General features: G+C 35.1%; 1 protein-coding gene across 2 annotated transcripts in view; it reads right to left on the reverse strand.

Moving 5' to 3' along the window:
• Positions 1–17,618, reverse strand: part of ERBB4 (erb-b2 receptor tyrosine kinase 4) — a gene marked incomplete at both ends in the record, with an annotated part of 1,101,913 nt that overhangs the window by 287,103 nt on the left and 797,192 nt on the right. For both annotated transcript variants that reach the window (XM_083354418.1, XM_083354419.1), the window contains one exon: positions 9,006–9,071. In XM_083354418.1, coding sequence (XP_083210544.1) covers positions 9,006–9,071 — 66 coding nt within the window. The remainder of the gene's footprint in view (positions 1–9,005; positions 9,072–17,618) is intronic.

A 17,618-nucleotide genomic window follows, 5' to 3' on the forward strand; every position in this document is an offset into this window, starting at 1 on the left:
ACTGAATTCTATTACATTTGAATTGAATTTGCATTGAACTAATTAAGTGTTCAAGAATAATATGATTCTAAATTTCTCCTCAGTTTTTGTGTTGGCTTCAACTTCGTCTAGTATTCAGTGTAAAACTAGTGAATTATAAATGATCCATTTTTACTTTTTATTGTAGAATTATGTTCAGATAACGAACCCAGGCTGTTTTTCTTAGGAAACCTCTGGGTCTCCCTCCCTGTGTTGGCTTTGCTCCGATGTACCTGGAACTGGGCATTTGATCAGTCGAATGCATGGTGTGGATCAACACCTTTAAATGGTGGTTTTGGGTGCTCTTTTTGGCAGTCCCTGATAGCTACCTCTCCCTGGTGTTTACTGACCCTCATACCTCTCGTAGGTTTTACGGGGGATGCCTTGGGAGATTATGGCCTCAAGGACACCCAGTCTAGGGTAGTCCAATGGATTGTGGACATAGATTTGCAATATTTAAGAGCCAGAGCTAACAAAACCTGCTCCCCTCTGATCTTCAGCCAATCTAATAATTATGGACTGAGGATGGCTTCATACTTCTACACTCTAACCATCCCCAAATATAGAAGAGTTTTCTCCCTAGCCCGTTTCAATGTCTTGCCCTCAGCACTACTCGACGGGCGATTTAAGAGGCTCCCGATTAGCGAGCGACTATGCCCCTGTGATAGAGCTGAGGTTGAAACTGTGGAGCATGTCTTTTTATACTGCCCTATGTATAACGCAGGCAGAACTAAATTACTGTCTCTCCTTGAAATAGACCCTTCTGGTCCCAATGCTAGTAATTTGGTCTTATATTGTCTAGGGGATGGCTCCTCATACATAACTTCTCAGGTTTCTAAATTTCTTTTAAGAGCTGTAACTATTAGAGGAGAACGTTGTAATTCCCTTCAACCAAGGCTTCTGGTGTCCAATTGTCTATGATTTTACTTTCCCCATGTTTTTCTTTTGTTGCACTTGTACTTTGGTCTGTGACCGCAAATAAATAAAATATAAATAAAAAATAAAAAATAAAATAAAATAAAATGTTCAGATAATTATGCACAGGCTATTTGGTATGTTATTTTACTCCTTTACCTTTTTTGTACATTTTTATATATTTGTAATCAGACTTAATGCACACATTGATAAAACCTGAAAAAGATATTTTAATATGCAAGCATAATAAAATTGAAACAAAAATGTATAAATTTGTGTTAATTGTGCTTTATTTTATTAATATGCACAACACACATTTTAGGTTATAGCTTCCATTAATCTAAAATATTTTAATGATTATTTTAGGAAATTATATAAAAAGAAAAGGAAAAAGACAAAAAAAGGATAAAATAGAACTACTTACAAAACTTTTATAAATATAATAAAACAATGTTTTACAATATTTCATTAAATTTAAGATTATATATAACTAAGTATATTGAATTGCTAAAAAAAAACCCTGAAAATTGCTATTAAACTCTAACTTTTTTAGAATATAAAATCATGAACAGTGGACAGCACAGTAGCAAAGCATAGGAAGGAAGGAAGATTTCTTGCCAGCTTCCCATTAGTAAACTTGGGGGAAGTCAACAGGAAATTGGAAGTTGCTCCCTTTCACAGTCCATCTATGGTCATTCTGTTTCTCTGTTTAGGTAAGGACCCATCTCTGAAACACAATGTATTACACCATGTCAACTTGTTGTTTAAAAATGGCTTCCAAGTAAATTAAATTCTGTGTTAGATTTACTTTTAAGGTACAGAATTAATTTAAACTTTGAAGCATGTTATATTTACATCTATTACATCAAGTGACACTGGTTATATAATACTTAAGAAATACTTGAAATAAAATTTGACTGTTTGCTTATGCGAGGATTGCAGTTTTACCCCTACCAATAAGAAATTTCAAATTTAATTGTTGAGTACTCTGATTTTATTTCCAATTCCTTACTTTTGTGTTTCTTCACCCTGGTAAGATATAATCTTACAAAGATTCTAATTTTAAAAACATCTGTGGATTACAATCACCAATTGATAAAATGAAAATCCACTCCAAAAATCAAATGCACAGTCCTATGAAATATCAAGCTAATTGGCTATCTTACTATCAGGGAGGCAGTTGTCATTGAGTCCTATGATAACCTATTCATAAGAGACATACAGCTTAAACATTCCTGCTTTTTGAAATCTGTAAATATAATCAGCAAGCAGATGGCAATCTTCAAAGTAATTTATTAGATAAAACTTTCAGAACACTCAAACCAGTTTTAAAATGTTACAATCTTCAATGATTAATTACATTTAAAAAATCTTCAAAAGTGAATGTTCTAAAACGCACAATTTTTTTTTTAAGTTTACTGAGGATTACTTTATTTTTGCTAGCAAAAATACTTGACTCTAGCATAGACAGTTTTAGGTTTAATAATATCCTTAGCAATTCTAATCAGGTGCATCCTCAAGGTCTCCCAATGACACATCCATTGTTTATCAAGCATACCCTGTTCAAGGAAATCTCTGCCAAAATATGTACCAGTTTACTAAAATAATAAAATAAAATAAAATAAAATAAAATAAAATAAAATAAAATAACGTAAAAATAATAAAATGAAATGAAATGAATAAAACTGGTTAACACAATAAAAGAAATGTAGACAGCTTCAGAGTGATGGTGGGGGAATCAAATTATTAAAATCTGATGCAGTAAGAATTCTTTCACCTGCTTCTAAAAGTCAGCTTCATTTGATTTGCATGCCATCTGGTTTCCTGAGAGACATCTGCAAATCTTACATCAGATATTAGATGGAACACTCACAAGAATAAGGAGTATTTATGGTTTTAAAGGTCAAATCAAACCCCCAAACTGAGCTCAGTTGATCAGTCAGCTATCTCATTCAAGCAGTTAGGTTTTCTTTTATTCAGCTTGTGTCTTTCTTTATTCTGGCCCCCATCCTGAATTTAGAATTTTGTCCTGAACTGTACAATCATAAAAACCTTAAAAGAGAAGCAAGTAATTATAGATCAGATTTCAATTTAATGTTTTAGTTCTGAGTTTTATTTGGTGTAAATAAAACTCAGAATAGGCTAGACTATTTAGGTAAGCTCTCCATGGTCAGATTCTTCTGTTTATTCATCACTGCCTCTCATTTGCAAGATATAAAATGAAAATCAGTGTTCAGTTTTATGCACATTTGTTTAGAAGCATGGTTTTAGTAGAACTTGCTTTTTGGCAAACAAATTTAAGGCTGGAAAGAGGCTGTAAATCCTCCGGGCAGAACCTGTATCTCTTCTATGATTCAATCAGTATTTTTGTTCCTATAGTTTAATATATTACACTAGATATTGATTCACATGAGATAAAATCCCAGAAAAGTAGATTTCAGTTACATGTTTTATGACATTCAAAATATGTAATTGGCTCTTATGACATATTGATAAATATAAAGATAGGGGTACAGATAAAAGTACAGTGAGCAAATATCATTAGGGAAGTAAACATGAAAGCTAAATTCACTCTGATATAATTTTAAATATTAAAAATGGAAGACAGAGAAATATACAATAACAGGTAATAATGTTTAACTGCAACAAGGCTTTTTAAATAACTCCTCTCACAGAAATGCATCCTTTGAATAAAATTCAGAGTCAAACTTCATACTTTTCATAACCTATTTATAGCTAACCCTAGTAGTCAGGTTTACAAGATTACAGAACTGGGAGCATTCTTACTAGAAACTCTCATTAATGTTTGTATTAATGAATTAACATGAATTATTTCCTCTTATTCCGTAAGGGTTTGTATTAAGAAACAGGTTTTCATTCCTGTCCATTTACAATTGAATTATGACAGTAAGTCCCTGGGGTATCTGCAGCCAAAATGATGGTCATGCGTAGCACATGAAAACAGGCAGAACCTCAACCGCAGTACTGTGGCCACCATCTGACATAGTTAGCACTTTAAGAACACCCTTGGAAAGTTCTCTCTTCCTTGTCTTGAAATTCACCTAAAAATGGCTATATCTAAGAATCCCCTTCATGGATTACTGCCTTGTCATGGCAAAGGGGCTTGTGTAATTCAATGAAACTATGAGCTATGCCATGCAGGGCCACCCAAGACGGACAGGTCATAGCAGAGAGTTCTGACAAAACGTGATCCACTGGAGAAGGAAATGGCAACCCACTCCAGTATCTTTGCCATGAAAACCCAAAAGGCAAAATGATACAGCTCATGTGGAATACTGTCACCTCACTAGCTTTGTTGTTGCTCAGCTTTTCTAAGGCCCACTTCACTTCACATTCTAGGATGTCTGGCTCGAGGTCAATGACCATCTCATTGTGATTATCAGGGATGTTAAGCTCATTCTTGTATAGTTCTTCTGTGTAATTTTGCCACCTCTTCTTAATCTCTTCTGCTTCTGTTAGGTCCCTGCTGTTTTGGTCCTTTATCATGCCCATTTTTGCATTAAACATTCCCTTCATCTCTCCAATTTTCTTGAAAAGATCTGTGGTCCTCCCTATTCTATTGTTTTCTTCTATTTCTTTGCACTGTTCATTGAAGAAGGCATTCTTATCTCTTCTAGCTATTTTCTGGAATTCTGCATTCAGTTGGGAGTATCTTTCTTTTTCTCCCTTGCCTTTTGCTTCCCTCCTTTCCTCAGCTATTTGCAAAGCTTCCTCCTTCTTTGCTTCTCTTATCACTTCCTTTCAACATCTCTACATTCTGTTTTATTCAATCTGTTTTTTTGTCGTCAGATTTATTTTGTAGTCTTAAGGGATGAGTTGTTTTTTTCCATTTCTTGTAAATTTTTCCCACTAGGATTAAATTATGTTTTCTTGCTTTGTTAAGTTCCCTCTTTGAGTCTCTATTTTCAATTTTATGTCCACTTATTTGTTTTGTCTGCTCCTTCTCTGTTGTTGTTTCATGGAAGGTTTTTTGTTGTAAAGTTAACTTACAGATAAATTGATTGTATTTTCAAAGTTATTTTGGATTTTATTGTGATTTGAACTCAGTGTTATTTGAATTAATTGCAGTATACTATATATCTCCTCCTGAGAGGTATTTATGTTTTCTTGGTGTGTTCTGTCTACATGTCTCTGATCACTGATGGCCAAAAGTTGGAGTTTTCCTTCTTATCTGCAAATAGCTTTAGAGTCCCGGTTAAATAGATATTTGTAATCCAAAGAGTTCAAAAAAGATTTTTTTCTAAAGTTTATAATTCTATTTGCCTGCAGCCCATATTGTTGTCTTTCTTTAGTCACAGTTGTTCTTTATTATTAAAGCTTTGAAGGTCACAAACACAGATTGGCCTTTCCCAGGTTTTGGCAAGTTCTCTATGGAAATCATAGCTATCATAATCTTCATTTACCATTAGGTGTCAGCATCTATTTAGTTTTCAATATGAACAATGGTCTTTAAAATGAGAATCTTAACCATTCAACAATCTTAAACTTGTCCAAAGTTAAATTTTAGCTTTCAAGTATATAAATTTATTTCACTACCATATATTTTGATCCTCTATAGAAATTTTAATTCACCGCTTCCGTTAGTATAAGGATGGGAGGTATTTTGCTTCTTGGGGATCTTTTCCAGGAAATTAAGTGTAGGATAGAAAAGGGAAAATCAGATTCCTCACCCAGTTTCATGCACGCTGTTTACTGTAGTGCTGGTTATTTCTTTTGGAGTCCGGTTGCAAGTAGCTTGGGATGATCAATGAAATACATCCTTTGTCCTGTTGGGTTAGAAGGTTTTCCCCAAGACGAATGGAATGACTGCCATCATTCCAGAGTCACCGGGGCACCCTTCTTTCTTCGCTGCCTTTCCAGGGCAGCTTGGACCCATTAGGGTCTCTAGGCAGGATGAAAGTTAGCCACAGGGGTGCGGCGGTCTGCAAGCCCGCGACCAGTCACTACCATGCAGGACCGGAAGTCCCTGTATTTTGACATTTTAATCCTCTATCAAATCTTCTCTTGCTACCTGGTATGTGTACTTTGCTACCTGGTATGTGTACTTTTCTATGTGTACTTTGTGCCTAGAATGCAAGAATTAAGTGTTTGTAGATATTTTTTCTGATTATTGGGAAATTTCACCATTTTGTTCTCTATTTTTACTTGTTCTTTATTTATCTGTTTTCCCCCTTATTCATATTGTATTTTATTTTCTCAGTTATATTATGAGTCCCCCAGAACTGTTTTGGAGTCAAGTGGTGGCTAAATGAAAATAATAACAACTCCATAGTAACTCATTACTCAGAATTTTTTTCCTTCTCTATATATTTACACATATACACATATCCCACTAAACCTTTCTGTTATAAGTTAGTGGAGATGCTCCTGTGCATTAATGAGCACAAAACAATCACAGGTGCCCTGCTGATGCACATAATGGGTCAGATCATCACTATTAGAAGTAACTTACTTGGTATTTAAATCTGTCTGTTCTCCAGTGCAATGGGAACAGCAGACAATGGAAACTGATACCTCTTGGCCTGCTTTCTCACTGGTTTACAGGTACATTTATGAAAGTGGTAGGAATAGTTGGATTACTTAGTTGGGTTACACAGTTGCATGTAATTAATCATTGTAAATGTTTTCTTTAATTCTCTATTACATAGAATTATAAATCTACCAAGTGGGAGAGAAATGGAAAATAGCTGAAATCAATAAGAGGAACATGTTAAGTTATTAGTGCAACACAATGATTTTAATTAAAGATGTTGATCTTTAGTTAAAATGATAAGTTCACGTAATTGATCTAGAGATGTTCAGTTTTTTCCTCACAAGTACTTGTCTTTATTTTATCGAAATATATATAATTAGTTTTTTCCTTTGGATAACCTTTTATTTTTTATATTACATATTATTTATCCATTATTAACTACAGGGATCTATAACATTCACCTTAAAGAAAAGGAGACACACATTACAAATGCTTTGAATTATTTTCTAATTTAAAATGCAAGCTTCCCAGTATTCCTAATTCATTACTGAATTCATAAATGTTTCTACAAGATCATCTAAAATGATTAGTAGTCCATTTTTCCCACCAAAAAGTACAACATAAGAATACTTTGCTCTCCAGAAATTAATATTCTGTGCTTTGTTTCCTTTCAAATAGGATATCCATTGTCTACAAATGCCATGCATACCATATTTTAATGGCAGAATGTGATGGTGCTTATAGCAAATTCCTCAATCCATGGCGAATCATGGATTCCTTTCACTCAAAGGAGGCTCTGTGAGATCTGCTGCAGTTTCTTTTGGACTGAGACAACACAGTTAACAGGAAGTTTGAATATTCAGGTGTTTGGATCAGACAGTATTGAGTGATCAGTATGAAAGCTAAAATTTCCAATTGAATTTGGGAATGAAATTAAGACCAGAATGAGCTCTGTTCAAATCTACCAATGATTATAAGAACAGAATATTTATAGTGGAAGTCACCTTGCTTGATAAAAATCACCTTTAATTATTCTAGAGAGAAAAAAATGGCAAATTTAATTTATGCCATATAACCAATGAGTAGTCCTTAATGGTGCTACATCTACATGGAGGAAAGTTGTCAGGTCCCCTCAAACCTCATTCTCAGGGCTCTGCCATTCTGTTGGGAGGAAGGAAGTCTTGTGGGCTCTGGGATGTATTTTCTTTACTTTGTTCTCTTCCCCTTTGATGTATCTCTCTGGGTGTGAAAGTGGGGAGGAGGAATGTGCCTGGGTCCATCTGCCTTATCTCTACTCTGCTGGGAAGAGACCGGGAAGAAATTGCAATACCTGAGAACCATGCCTTATTGATCTGGTTCCCATAGCAACTTCACATCTGTGGATTGGTTGAAGTCAAACTGGACTGTTGGCACTGGGGAGGGGTTTGAAAGAGGTGTCTTAATGTAATGTTTCATGTGGGAATTATTCAGATCTTGCCTTGCCTTTTAATTTTCACTACCTGTCAATAAAAGTTCCTTTTGAAACAATGCCAGTTTCAGGGATTTTGCTTTCTTGGGAGTGCTAGCTAAAGCAGGACCTTACAGACGTAAGCAGTGGGGTACCACAAGGTTCTGTCTTAGGCCAGTACTGTTCAATACCCTCATAATTGACTTAGATGAGGGAATAGAAGGGGAACTGATCAAATTGGCAGGTTACACTAAACTGGCAGGAATAGCCAACACCCCAGAAGATCCAAATAGATCTTGACAGACTTGAACAATGTGCCCTATCCAACAACATGAAATTTAATCTTTTTCAAGGTCTTGATAGATAGAGATCACTGAATAAATAAATCACTACCTCTTTTCTTTATATCAAGAAGATATTACTTTATATCAAAACTCAAAGTTGCAGTCAATGTTTCCGCCTAGGCTGGAAAGATTTTTTCCTCCTTTCTTCATATTTTTAGCTGAACATTTATTTAGTATATATATTAAGTCCAAACCTTTAAACATTTTGGTATATATGCCAACCACTCCTTTCCTTTTATCCACCAGGTTTTCATCATTTGTGTCTGTAACCATAAAAATCTCAGTGATGCTATGTTATTTGTGTTATTAAGGATTTGAATTTACAGTAATTCCAGTAAGATGGATTCCTATATGTCAGCAATCATACATGTATACATTTTCATCTGGCAGACTTTAAAGCCAATGTGATGCTTTATAGTTGTGAGGAACTTTCTATGATTCCTGAGCCAACTGTTTGACTTTAGGTAGTAGGTAAAAATTCCATTATGGATATTTCTCTAAGTAAAACTCCTTGAAAAGGAGCTAGAAAAATTATGGCATAGTTTTTATTTCCATTGCTTTCTCATTAAAAAAAATGTTAAAGTCTGAATGTATCTCATAGTCTGTTTTACTATTTCAGGATTGTACTGCTCATTTTCATATCATAGTAAGGTTATGTCAGTGAGAAAAATGTTCATAATATAATTATTTGATAAAAAAATTCAGTAATAAGTGAACATCATGATTTCCGGTTTGTATTAAGATTTTCTTCTCGCTTTGAAAATATTTGTTACTCAATTATACTTACAACTTTGGCACTGATCTGCTGAAGGTCCCCAGCATCGATTTCCACAGGATTTGTGACACTGTCCACCTTTAGAAACAGTAGAATAAAATTAAGAGATTATTGACAGCCCATTTTCTTCAATGCCCATAAGCTTCATCTCAGAACAACTCCTAAGGTAATGTAGTATGGAAATATTATGAGATTGTTAATGTTTTACCACTGATGTAATATAGGCAAGAAAAAGGGTTCCTTGGAAATGCTGCCATGTTTTCTATATACATGAATTAAAGGTAATTTATGATAGAACTACAGATCCTGTTTCAACCATTTTGTCTTTGATGGCTACTGTAGAAATGTAAATGCCTAACTATTAAAATCTTTTTCCAACTCTACATTTGTATAAGATGTCCAAGCAATAAGAAAAAAAGGTAAAGTAGAGAGAAGAAATTAATAGGTCAAAAGAAAAGTAAAAGCCTAAAATCCATAATGCAAATTTCACAGTGGAGCATCAGTATACCTATAGACATCTGCCTTAGCACCTTCCAGGGATAATGCCTCCCTGATTTGATTTTATTTAGTTTGGGTTTTTTAAAAAATTACAGTCATATTCATGGAAGACCAGATTGCTAGATAAAAACACCAGTCCAAAACAGCATCTTTATTTTCAACAATGCACCTAGAGACTTTGGCTCTAGAGTAATTTTTCAGAAATACAACTGATGGAAAGTCCATTCTATTGCTTGGAATTGTACAATCACAGTGTTGGAAGATGCCATTCAGGCCATTGAATCCAACTACCTGCTCAGTACAGGAGCCCAAATTAATGAATCCTAGTTGGCCATCTAATCTTGCTTGGAGACACTCAGTGAAGAGGATCTTACCATATCTTTGGATAATTGGTCCCACTGTAAAACAGTTTTTCCTTAATAGATACTTATTCTAATATATAACCTGAATTTATCTTTGCCAGAAACCTTTGGGTAGTGACAACAAAGAGACCTCTCTGACAGAACTGATTAATGTTTGATAGTAAGACCAACCACACAAAGCAGATAATTACTTGTAAGGTCAGATTGGAACATCTTGTCTGCAGTGCCACTTTCTGGCAACTCCTGTTAAAGACCAAATTTCTTTTCTTCATGCAGTTAAATCAAATAACTAGTCCTGTCCCAGGCCAATATTTTGAGGAGAAAGTTATATCCCTATATTTCTATGCAAAATAATACAAGCTTGTTTATCTCCTTAAAATTATGTTTGCTGATTAAACTTGTATGTTTGTTCATTTTTTTTTATATTCCTCATTGTACTGGCTTGCTTCTGCATGCCTGCAGAATTCCAGAAATGGCAATATATAAACTTTTTTTTCCTGTTCTCTTTTTGGTGCACTCCAAGTTCCATAAATGAGGAATAAAGCAATTTTTAAGAAGGAGAGCTAAGACATACGTTTCCATGAACCTTTGGGCAGGAGTTCAAACAAGAATTCTGAGATAAAGTGAAAAATTGACCCAGATTTCCAAATATGAATCCTAAACTTTAGCTCTTTTCTTTTTCTTAACAGATACAAGATGGTAATATTTAACATGTAGGCTTACAGTAAATGTTTGTAACTGTTTTGGTATGAATTACCATTCTTAATGTTACAACTAAATATAAATATTTCTGCTGTATAGAGAAGTACACTTGAAGAATATGGCGGTCATGGAGAATATATATACTCATATATACTCATTTGCCTTCATTCATAATGTAAACTCATCCAAATGTTATCACTTTCTGACAACTATATAATATTGTTAGAATTTACTAATTATGTTATATAACAGTTGCACATATATGCTAACCACTTCATTAAAAACATCAGGCCCAAGGTTCATTTGAAGCAATTATGAAAACTTTTTTTATATCAGCATGTAGTTTTCTGCTATTGCTTGGCATCTGGTTATTGGGATCAAGACTTCTGTTATAGTTCTGACATGCAAGCCCATTCTGATCAAGAGGAAAGGAATTACATTTGGCACAAAGAACAGAACATTAACCTGTAACAATTATGAAAATTGTTATTAAACATCCCCTGAAGCACTCTGTAGAAAACTAGATACACCAAACTGCCTTAGAAAAAAAAATATTTAGGAATGAGGGAGAGTAAGTAAATAGTGAAGAATGATCACATTATATAAAAGAAATAGGGAATAATTACATAAATGTAAGTAAAGACTTGCAAAGACTTGAAATTCTGCTCAGGTCTATGCTCTTATATGAGGAAAAATAGTTTTGCCTGATCTAAATATTATATATTTAAGTTTAAAAAGGAAGAAACTTAATGTCACTGGGAATACTACCCATTGAAGCACAGTCTTATGCTTCTGGCAAAATTAAATCCTATTGATTTTTGGATAAGGCTATGCTTTAAATAATATCTTCAGTTTATTATGACATAATGCAAAAGACCGGCTCAAATCTCAGTCTGGAGAATAAGAGAGCACTTCCTGCTTAAACTGATTCAGGAAGCCAATTTGACTTGGGGCTCAAATCCAATTCTGTATGGACAACTCTTATTTTTTTCTTTTTCTGTGAATTTCTTTTATATTGAACAGAACTGTTATTTTCAAGAATATTTTATTTAAACCAGAATTATACATGTGTCACATATATATTCATGCCCATGGACAGCCCAAATTGTATCTCCACCAAGTGCAAACTGATTGGATTGCTGGAAGAGAAAATGCCTTCTTTTTCTCTTTCTGGGATGAATGACACAACCAAGAGTCTGGAAACAGTATCTATGGATTACAAGCAGCTAGACAGGAAAGCAAAACAATATGGGGCACAGGTAGTCTTCTCTTTCATACTGCCAACCATAGATCAACATCCAACAAGGCAATGGGGAATTTTAGAAGTAAACAGCTGGCTCAAGGGATGGTGTTGTCAAGAAAACTTTAGATTTCTAGACCATGGTTTATATTACCACAGAAATGTTTTTTGGTAAGAGATGGGGTGCATCTCATAAAAACTTGGAACAATGCAATTGGAAAACAACTGTCTTGGCTCATCTGAAAGGCTTTAGAATAGATAAAACTAGAGAACAATGTTTAGGACCAAGCCCAAAGCATTAATCCAAAGAAAGCAAATCAGGCAATGAGGAAGAGCATGATGAGAAAAAAGTGACACCCAGGAATGCAACAGGAGATGGAGAAAGGAAACACAGGGTCAGCCATACAGGGCTCAAAGTATGGGGAACAAACAGGGAGAACTTGAAGTCCTTGTTCATGAGGACAAGTATGATATTGTAGCTTTACTGAAACTTGGTGGGATGGAACCCATGATTAGAACATACTGCTAGAATGCTATAAAAGAAGCAGATCTAACAAAAGAGGAGTTCTATTGTATATAAAGAATTACTGCAGAAATATACAACACTAAGGATGAAAGCCTTCTTGAAAGTATTTTGATAAGCTTCAGAGGAAAAATAAATGACATTGTCATAGGTGTGTACTACTGAGTGGAGGAAATAGATGAAGTTTTGGTAACCAGTTAGCTGACACTGGGGTAATGGGAGATTTCAACTGTGATAATGGGGGATTTCAACTAACCCGACATCAACTTGGAAATAAACTCTACAATGAATGAGAACTCAGATAGGTTCCTAAAGAGTCTGCTGACAACTTTGTCATGCAAAAGGTGGAGGAGTTATCTAGAGGGACGGCTACAGAGCACTTAATTCTTACTAAGAGGGATGAAATAGTTAAGGAAGTGAAGGTTCTAAGAACGTTAGAGGATAGTGACCATGTCATACTATAAATATAACTGAACATAGTTAGACTAGTGTTTTATACTTTAAGAGAGCTGACTTCAACAAACTAAGAGAGAGAGATTCTGAAGGATTCCGTGGATGGAACTCCTAGAGGGAAAAACAACTCAAGACAAAAATTCTGGAAAATGTTTCTTTTCAATATGTAAAAAAGAGTGCAGAGAAGAGCAACAAAGATGATAAGGAGTCTAGAAGCTAAACCATATTGTGAATGGCTAAGAAAACTAGGTATGTTTAGCTTAATGAAGAGAAGGTTTGGGGGAGACATGATAGCAGTCTTTCAATAGTGAAAGTGCTGGGTTTTTCAATAAAAGATTGGACAACCAAATCAGACAGGTAGGACTGTGTGTGTGTGTGTGTGTGTGTGTGTGTGTGTGTGAGAGAGAGAGAGAGAGAGAGAGAGAGAGAGAGAGAGAGAGAGAGAGAGAGAGAGAGAGAGAGAGAGAGAGAGATAGAGATGATTGATGGATAGACAGATAGCTATCCTTCCAGAATGTAATAGCAGTTATGTCACATGTTCTAGACAGGGAGAATGAATTTTATTTGGGGGTTTTGAGAGAATTTGTGTCTCTGTGTTGTAGTGTTGATTAGTTTGTTGTGAAGAGTTCTGCATTTATATGTGGTCCATATACAAGTGCAAACAGATAATTTACTATTTGGAGCACAGATGTCCCAAACCTAGTTTCATACATTTATCTTATTTTATCAGTTTAACTCTTTATGCTGAGCATTTTCCTCTACCACACTTGCCCATTTTCCTCCACTCATACTAACCATTTTATTAATTGTTAATCTTCTCTATGGTATTACATTTTTCTGTTTTTAATCGTTCAATGTAAGTGCAATTAGCCAAGCTTTCAAATTTTACACAACCCTCACCGTCTGACTTGTTAAGGAGATCTGGTGATACAATAAGTGTCAAAGAACTGTACATAGAAAATATTCTAAATAATGCTTTATTTTCTGAAACAGAGATCTATAGATGTTCAACTCTGCCCTCAAATTCCAGGATGCTCCAGATAGCAAAGCCAGTGCTGAGAATTCAGGGAAATTAAGTCCACATATCTGGAGAACAGATGGGAAAACCAACCTAAGCTGTCACTTGGTTTCCAAGTGACAGAGATGGGCAGTATTTCAAGAAAGCTCCATAAATGATATACTAATCAACATATCATGGAGCTGCCATATCCAAATAAAAGCTTGATGCTGGTATTATTCTTAATAAAAATTCCACCACATTGATCCTCTTCTAAAAATAAACATAAGTTATTTTTAACAGACTTTGACATGTCTACCTGTTTCCTGTTATGTTATTTTTTGTAGTGTCAGATGATAATTTGCATTTAAATAGAGATATTTAACTGTAGAGCAAGAAGAAGCCCGCCAACTGTCTTTTCTTCTTATTGGGAACTTGAAAGTGTCGGCTTTATTGTTTTCTCCTCTCACTGTTATACAGGCAAAATGAGGAGTTGAAAGTGTAGATAGCACAACTTTGAAATAAATTATCACAAGTCTTTTTGAAGGTCATATATCAAGTAAATTGGAAGAAAACATGCTTTGCTTTATTTGCTAATAGTAAGGTGTCCAGCATATATTGGACTAAATTCCAATCCTGTGATTTGTTTTACTAATACACTTCTCTGCATGGAAAGAAATAAACTAATTCAGTATATTTGAATCATCTTCTGTCATAAGGTTTATACTATAGAATTTCTTCTTACAGATGGATAGGTAAGAAAGACTTGGTTAAGATTATCAGTTCATAACAAGTGGAAAAGTCAGCAATCCGGATCATTAGATGAAAACTGATTAGATTTATTTTTAATGGACCAATCCAGGACAAGGCAAGATGTTTCATTCAGCATTAGGTTTTAATCAGTTCACTGCTTTCATAACAATATGGAAGAAAGACAACACTACAGGTAGTCCTCAACTTACAACCTTATGATCGTTGCAGCATCCCATTGCCTTATGAACAAAATCTGGATGCTTGGCAATTGACTCATATTTATGATGTTGCCATGTTCCAGGGTCATGTTATCACCTTTTTTTAGCTCTGACAAGCAGAGTCAATGGGGAAGCCAAATTCATTTTACAACTGTGCTACTAATTTAACAACTACAGTGATTCACTTAACAACTATGGCAAAAAAGGTTGTAAAATTGGGCAAAACAACTGTCTCGCTTAGCCACAGAAATTTGGGGGTCAACATCTTTCTTTAGGAGGGCTGATGCTTCAGTCTTCTGAAAAGGCCCTTTTTGAATCTAGCCATCCAAATGGAACAAACTTATCAACCTGTCTCTAATCTCTCTTCTAGTACTTGTAATCAGAGTAAAGTTACTAGAGGAAGCAGACTTTTCAGCTGCATAGGAAATGCTGTCAATGCCTTAATTAAGAGCCTGGAGGTGGAGAGATTCTGGATGGGATGGAATTGAACTTGCTGTTTTTTTCATCAGATTTACTGTTTGCTCATCAAGATGTAGTCTCTTGATGTGATAGCATTACCACTGACTTTCTGGACTGATGGCTACTACTTGATAGACAGATGGAAACCACTAATTGGGGGCGGGGATCTGGCAGTTTTGCTCAGCTCCACTTGATATGCCAGCTGTGGTTTTGTTTGAAGTACAAAGTTCTCACTACTTGCACTCTTATCACCACTCATCCAGGGCTTCCCTGAAACTTTAATTGATCCAGAATGCAGAATATCCTGACTCGTGTCCCAAGAGAAAAAGCCACTGGTCCCTCATGAGTGTTGCTTTTTTGTCATAATGATTATGCTCTGTTATGGCCTTCTGAAGGAACTCAGTCAAGTTTCATATTGTTGGTTTCCTGAAAGTTATTAAAAACATAATCTGGAAAGCATTTGAGATATAAAAGCTAACAATTATTTTTTTTATTTTAAAATTATGTATTTGTTAAGTGCTGACTACTTATCTTCATTTTGCATTATTGAAGTTTTATTTTGTTGCTTGTATTGTCATTTTTATTTCTATGTATTATACCATGGATATTTTACAGCTTTGTTTATGAATATATTATAAATTTTCAAGAGTATCCTTGATTGTGGCATACATACATAAATAAAATGAATGAATAAATAAATATTTTACTCATTGCCATAGGAATAGTGATATCTCTGTCTCCTAGATGATTGGGAGGAAAATATTCCCATGGCTAAAGTGGTATTTATTTTTCATATAGGCTGCACTGAAACACCAAGATATCCAAGGCTTTACCACTCCTTCCATGTAGAGCTCCCTGTCTCAATAGCCACTGGCTGGCTAGTCCTGGCTTCCCTTCCATTATTGCCATAACTCATACTGAAGTCCCCCAATTCCTTCTTCACTGATAGCTTTCAAATGGATTCTCATCTATGAGCTGATACTACTCCATCTGGCCTGGTCACATTATCTGGCTGTTGTCTGTTATGGAACTGGAAGGGCCCAACTCTGCTCCCACATGTTTGCTGTCGATAGCCTCAATACTTTGATGAAAGACAGACAGACAGCCTGTCTCTCTGGCAGATCTTTGCAGGGAGCCTTATATTTCACACAGCACTAGCCATCAATATACCAAATTAAGCTGTGAACTGGAAATCATCCAGGGATCTATGGATGGAACATTTTTTTCAAAACAAAAAACAGTAAGATAATTTGCCCAGTCTCTTTGAAAGCCACAGTAAAAATGGTGATGTAGGGGCAGAGTGTAGCTTTTGGACAGGAGAGGGGTAATCTTGCAGCAGATCAATTAAACCAAATCACCAATATTTTCTTTTATTCATCCTAGAATTTCATAATGAGATGTCTTCTGCTGACATGATGTGAAACACTATGTTTCTGCTCAAACACCTTACTGTTCACAATGCTCATTAAGATAGTTAGGAGATTGCCAAGTTTGAATACCATAGATTTATGTAGTGGGAAGTATATCTTCTCAGTCACTACCCCTAAGTTTTGGAACAGATTCTCCATAGACATCAAGGGGATCTAATTTCTTTCGATGGTTTTTAGAGAGCCAAGGACACATATTTTTTCTGGTTTTTAAAATTTTGTTTGGCTTGTTTAGTTTACATGTTATTCCATTGATAAAGCTTCTCTAAACTTTAGAAGCAATTGTCAATGCTGCTAACATCGAATGTTATTGATTGACAAGAGATGAAGAAGTAGCCATTTCATATGTTAAATGTGTATTGCTTTAAAAGATTTAGTTTAAGGTTGGGAAGGGGAATGAGTAGGATTGCACCTTCAACGCCACCTCTCTAACTAAAGAAGATAAGGCCTTGGCAGGTTTTCCAATGGAAGGGAAACTGATTCTTTAAACTAATTGGATAATATGATTAATGACAAAATTAGAAAGGTGGAGAATTGTGTTTTAATATATTGTGCAAGGGGTGGAGATTTCAAATTCCAGCTTCCTTTGAGCAAGCATTTGCCGGTGTATTAGGCTAATAAAGGACTTTTAAGGTAAACAATGCCTCAGAGTCACTTAAAAAGCCCATACGTCGGAAACCTGACAGCAATAATCAATCAATCAATCAGAATAGAGCATAATAATAATAATAATAATAATAATAATAATAATAATAATAATAACAACAACAACAACAGCAACAACAATAATAATAATAACAACAACGTTGGAAGGGATCTTGGAGGTCATCTACTCCAACCCCCTGCTCAGGCAGGAAACCCTTCTTAAAAATGTCCAGTGTTGGAGCATTCACAGCTTCTGGAGGCAGGTTGTTCCATTGATTAATTGTTCTGTCAGAAAAATTCTCCTTAGTTCTAGGTTGCTTTTCTCTTTGGTTAGTTTCCATCCATTGC

The sequence above is a fragment of the Vipera ursinii genome (genome assembly GCF_947247035.1).
Source record: "Vipera ursinii genome assembly, chromosome: 1".
Classification (NCBI taxonomy): domain Eukaryota; kingdom Metazoa; phylum Chordata; class Lepidosauria; order Squamata; family Viperidae; genus Vipera; species Vipera ursinii.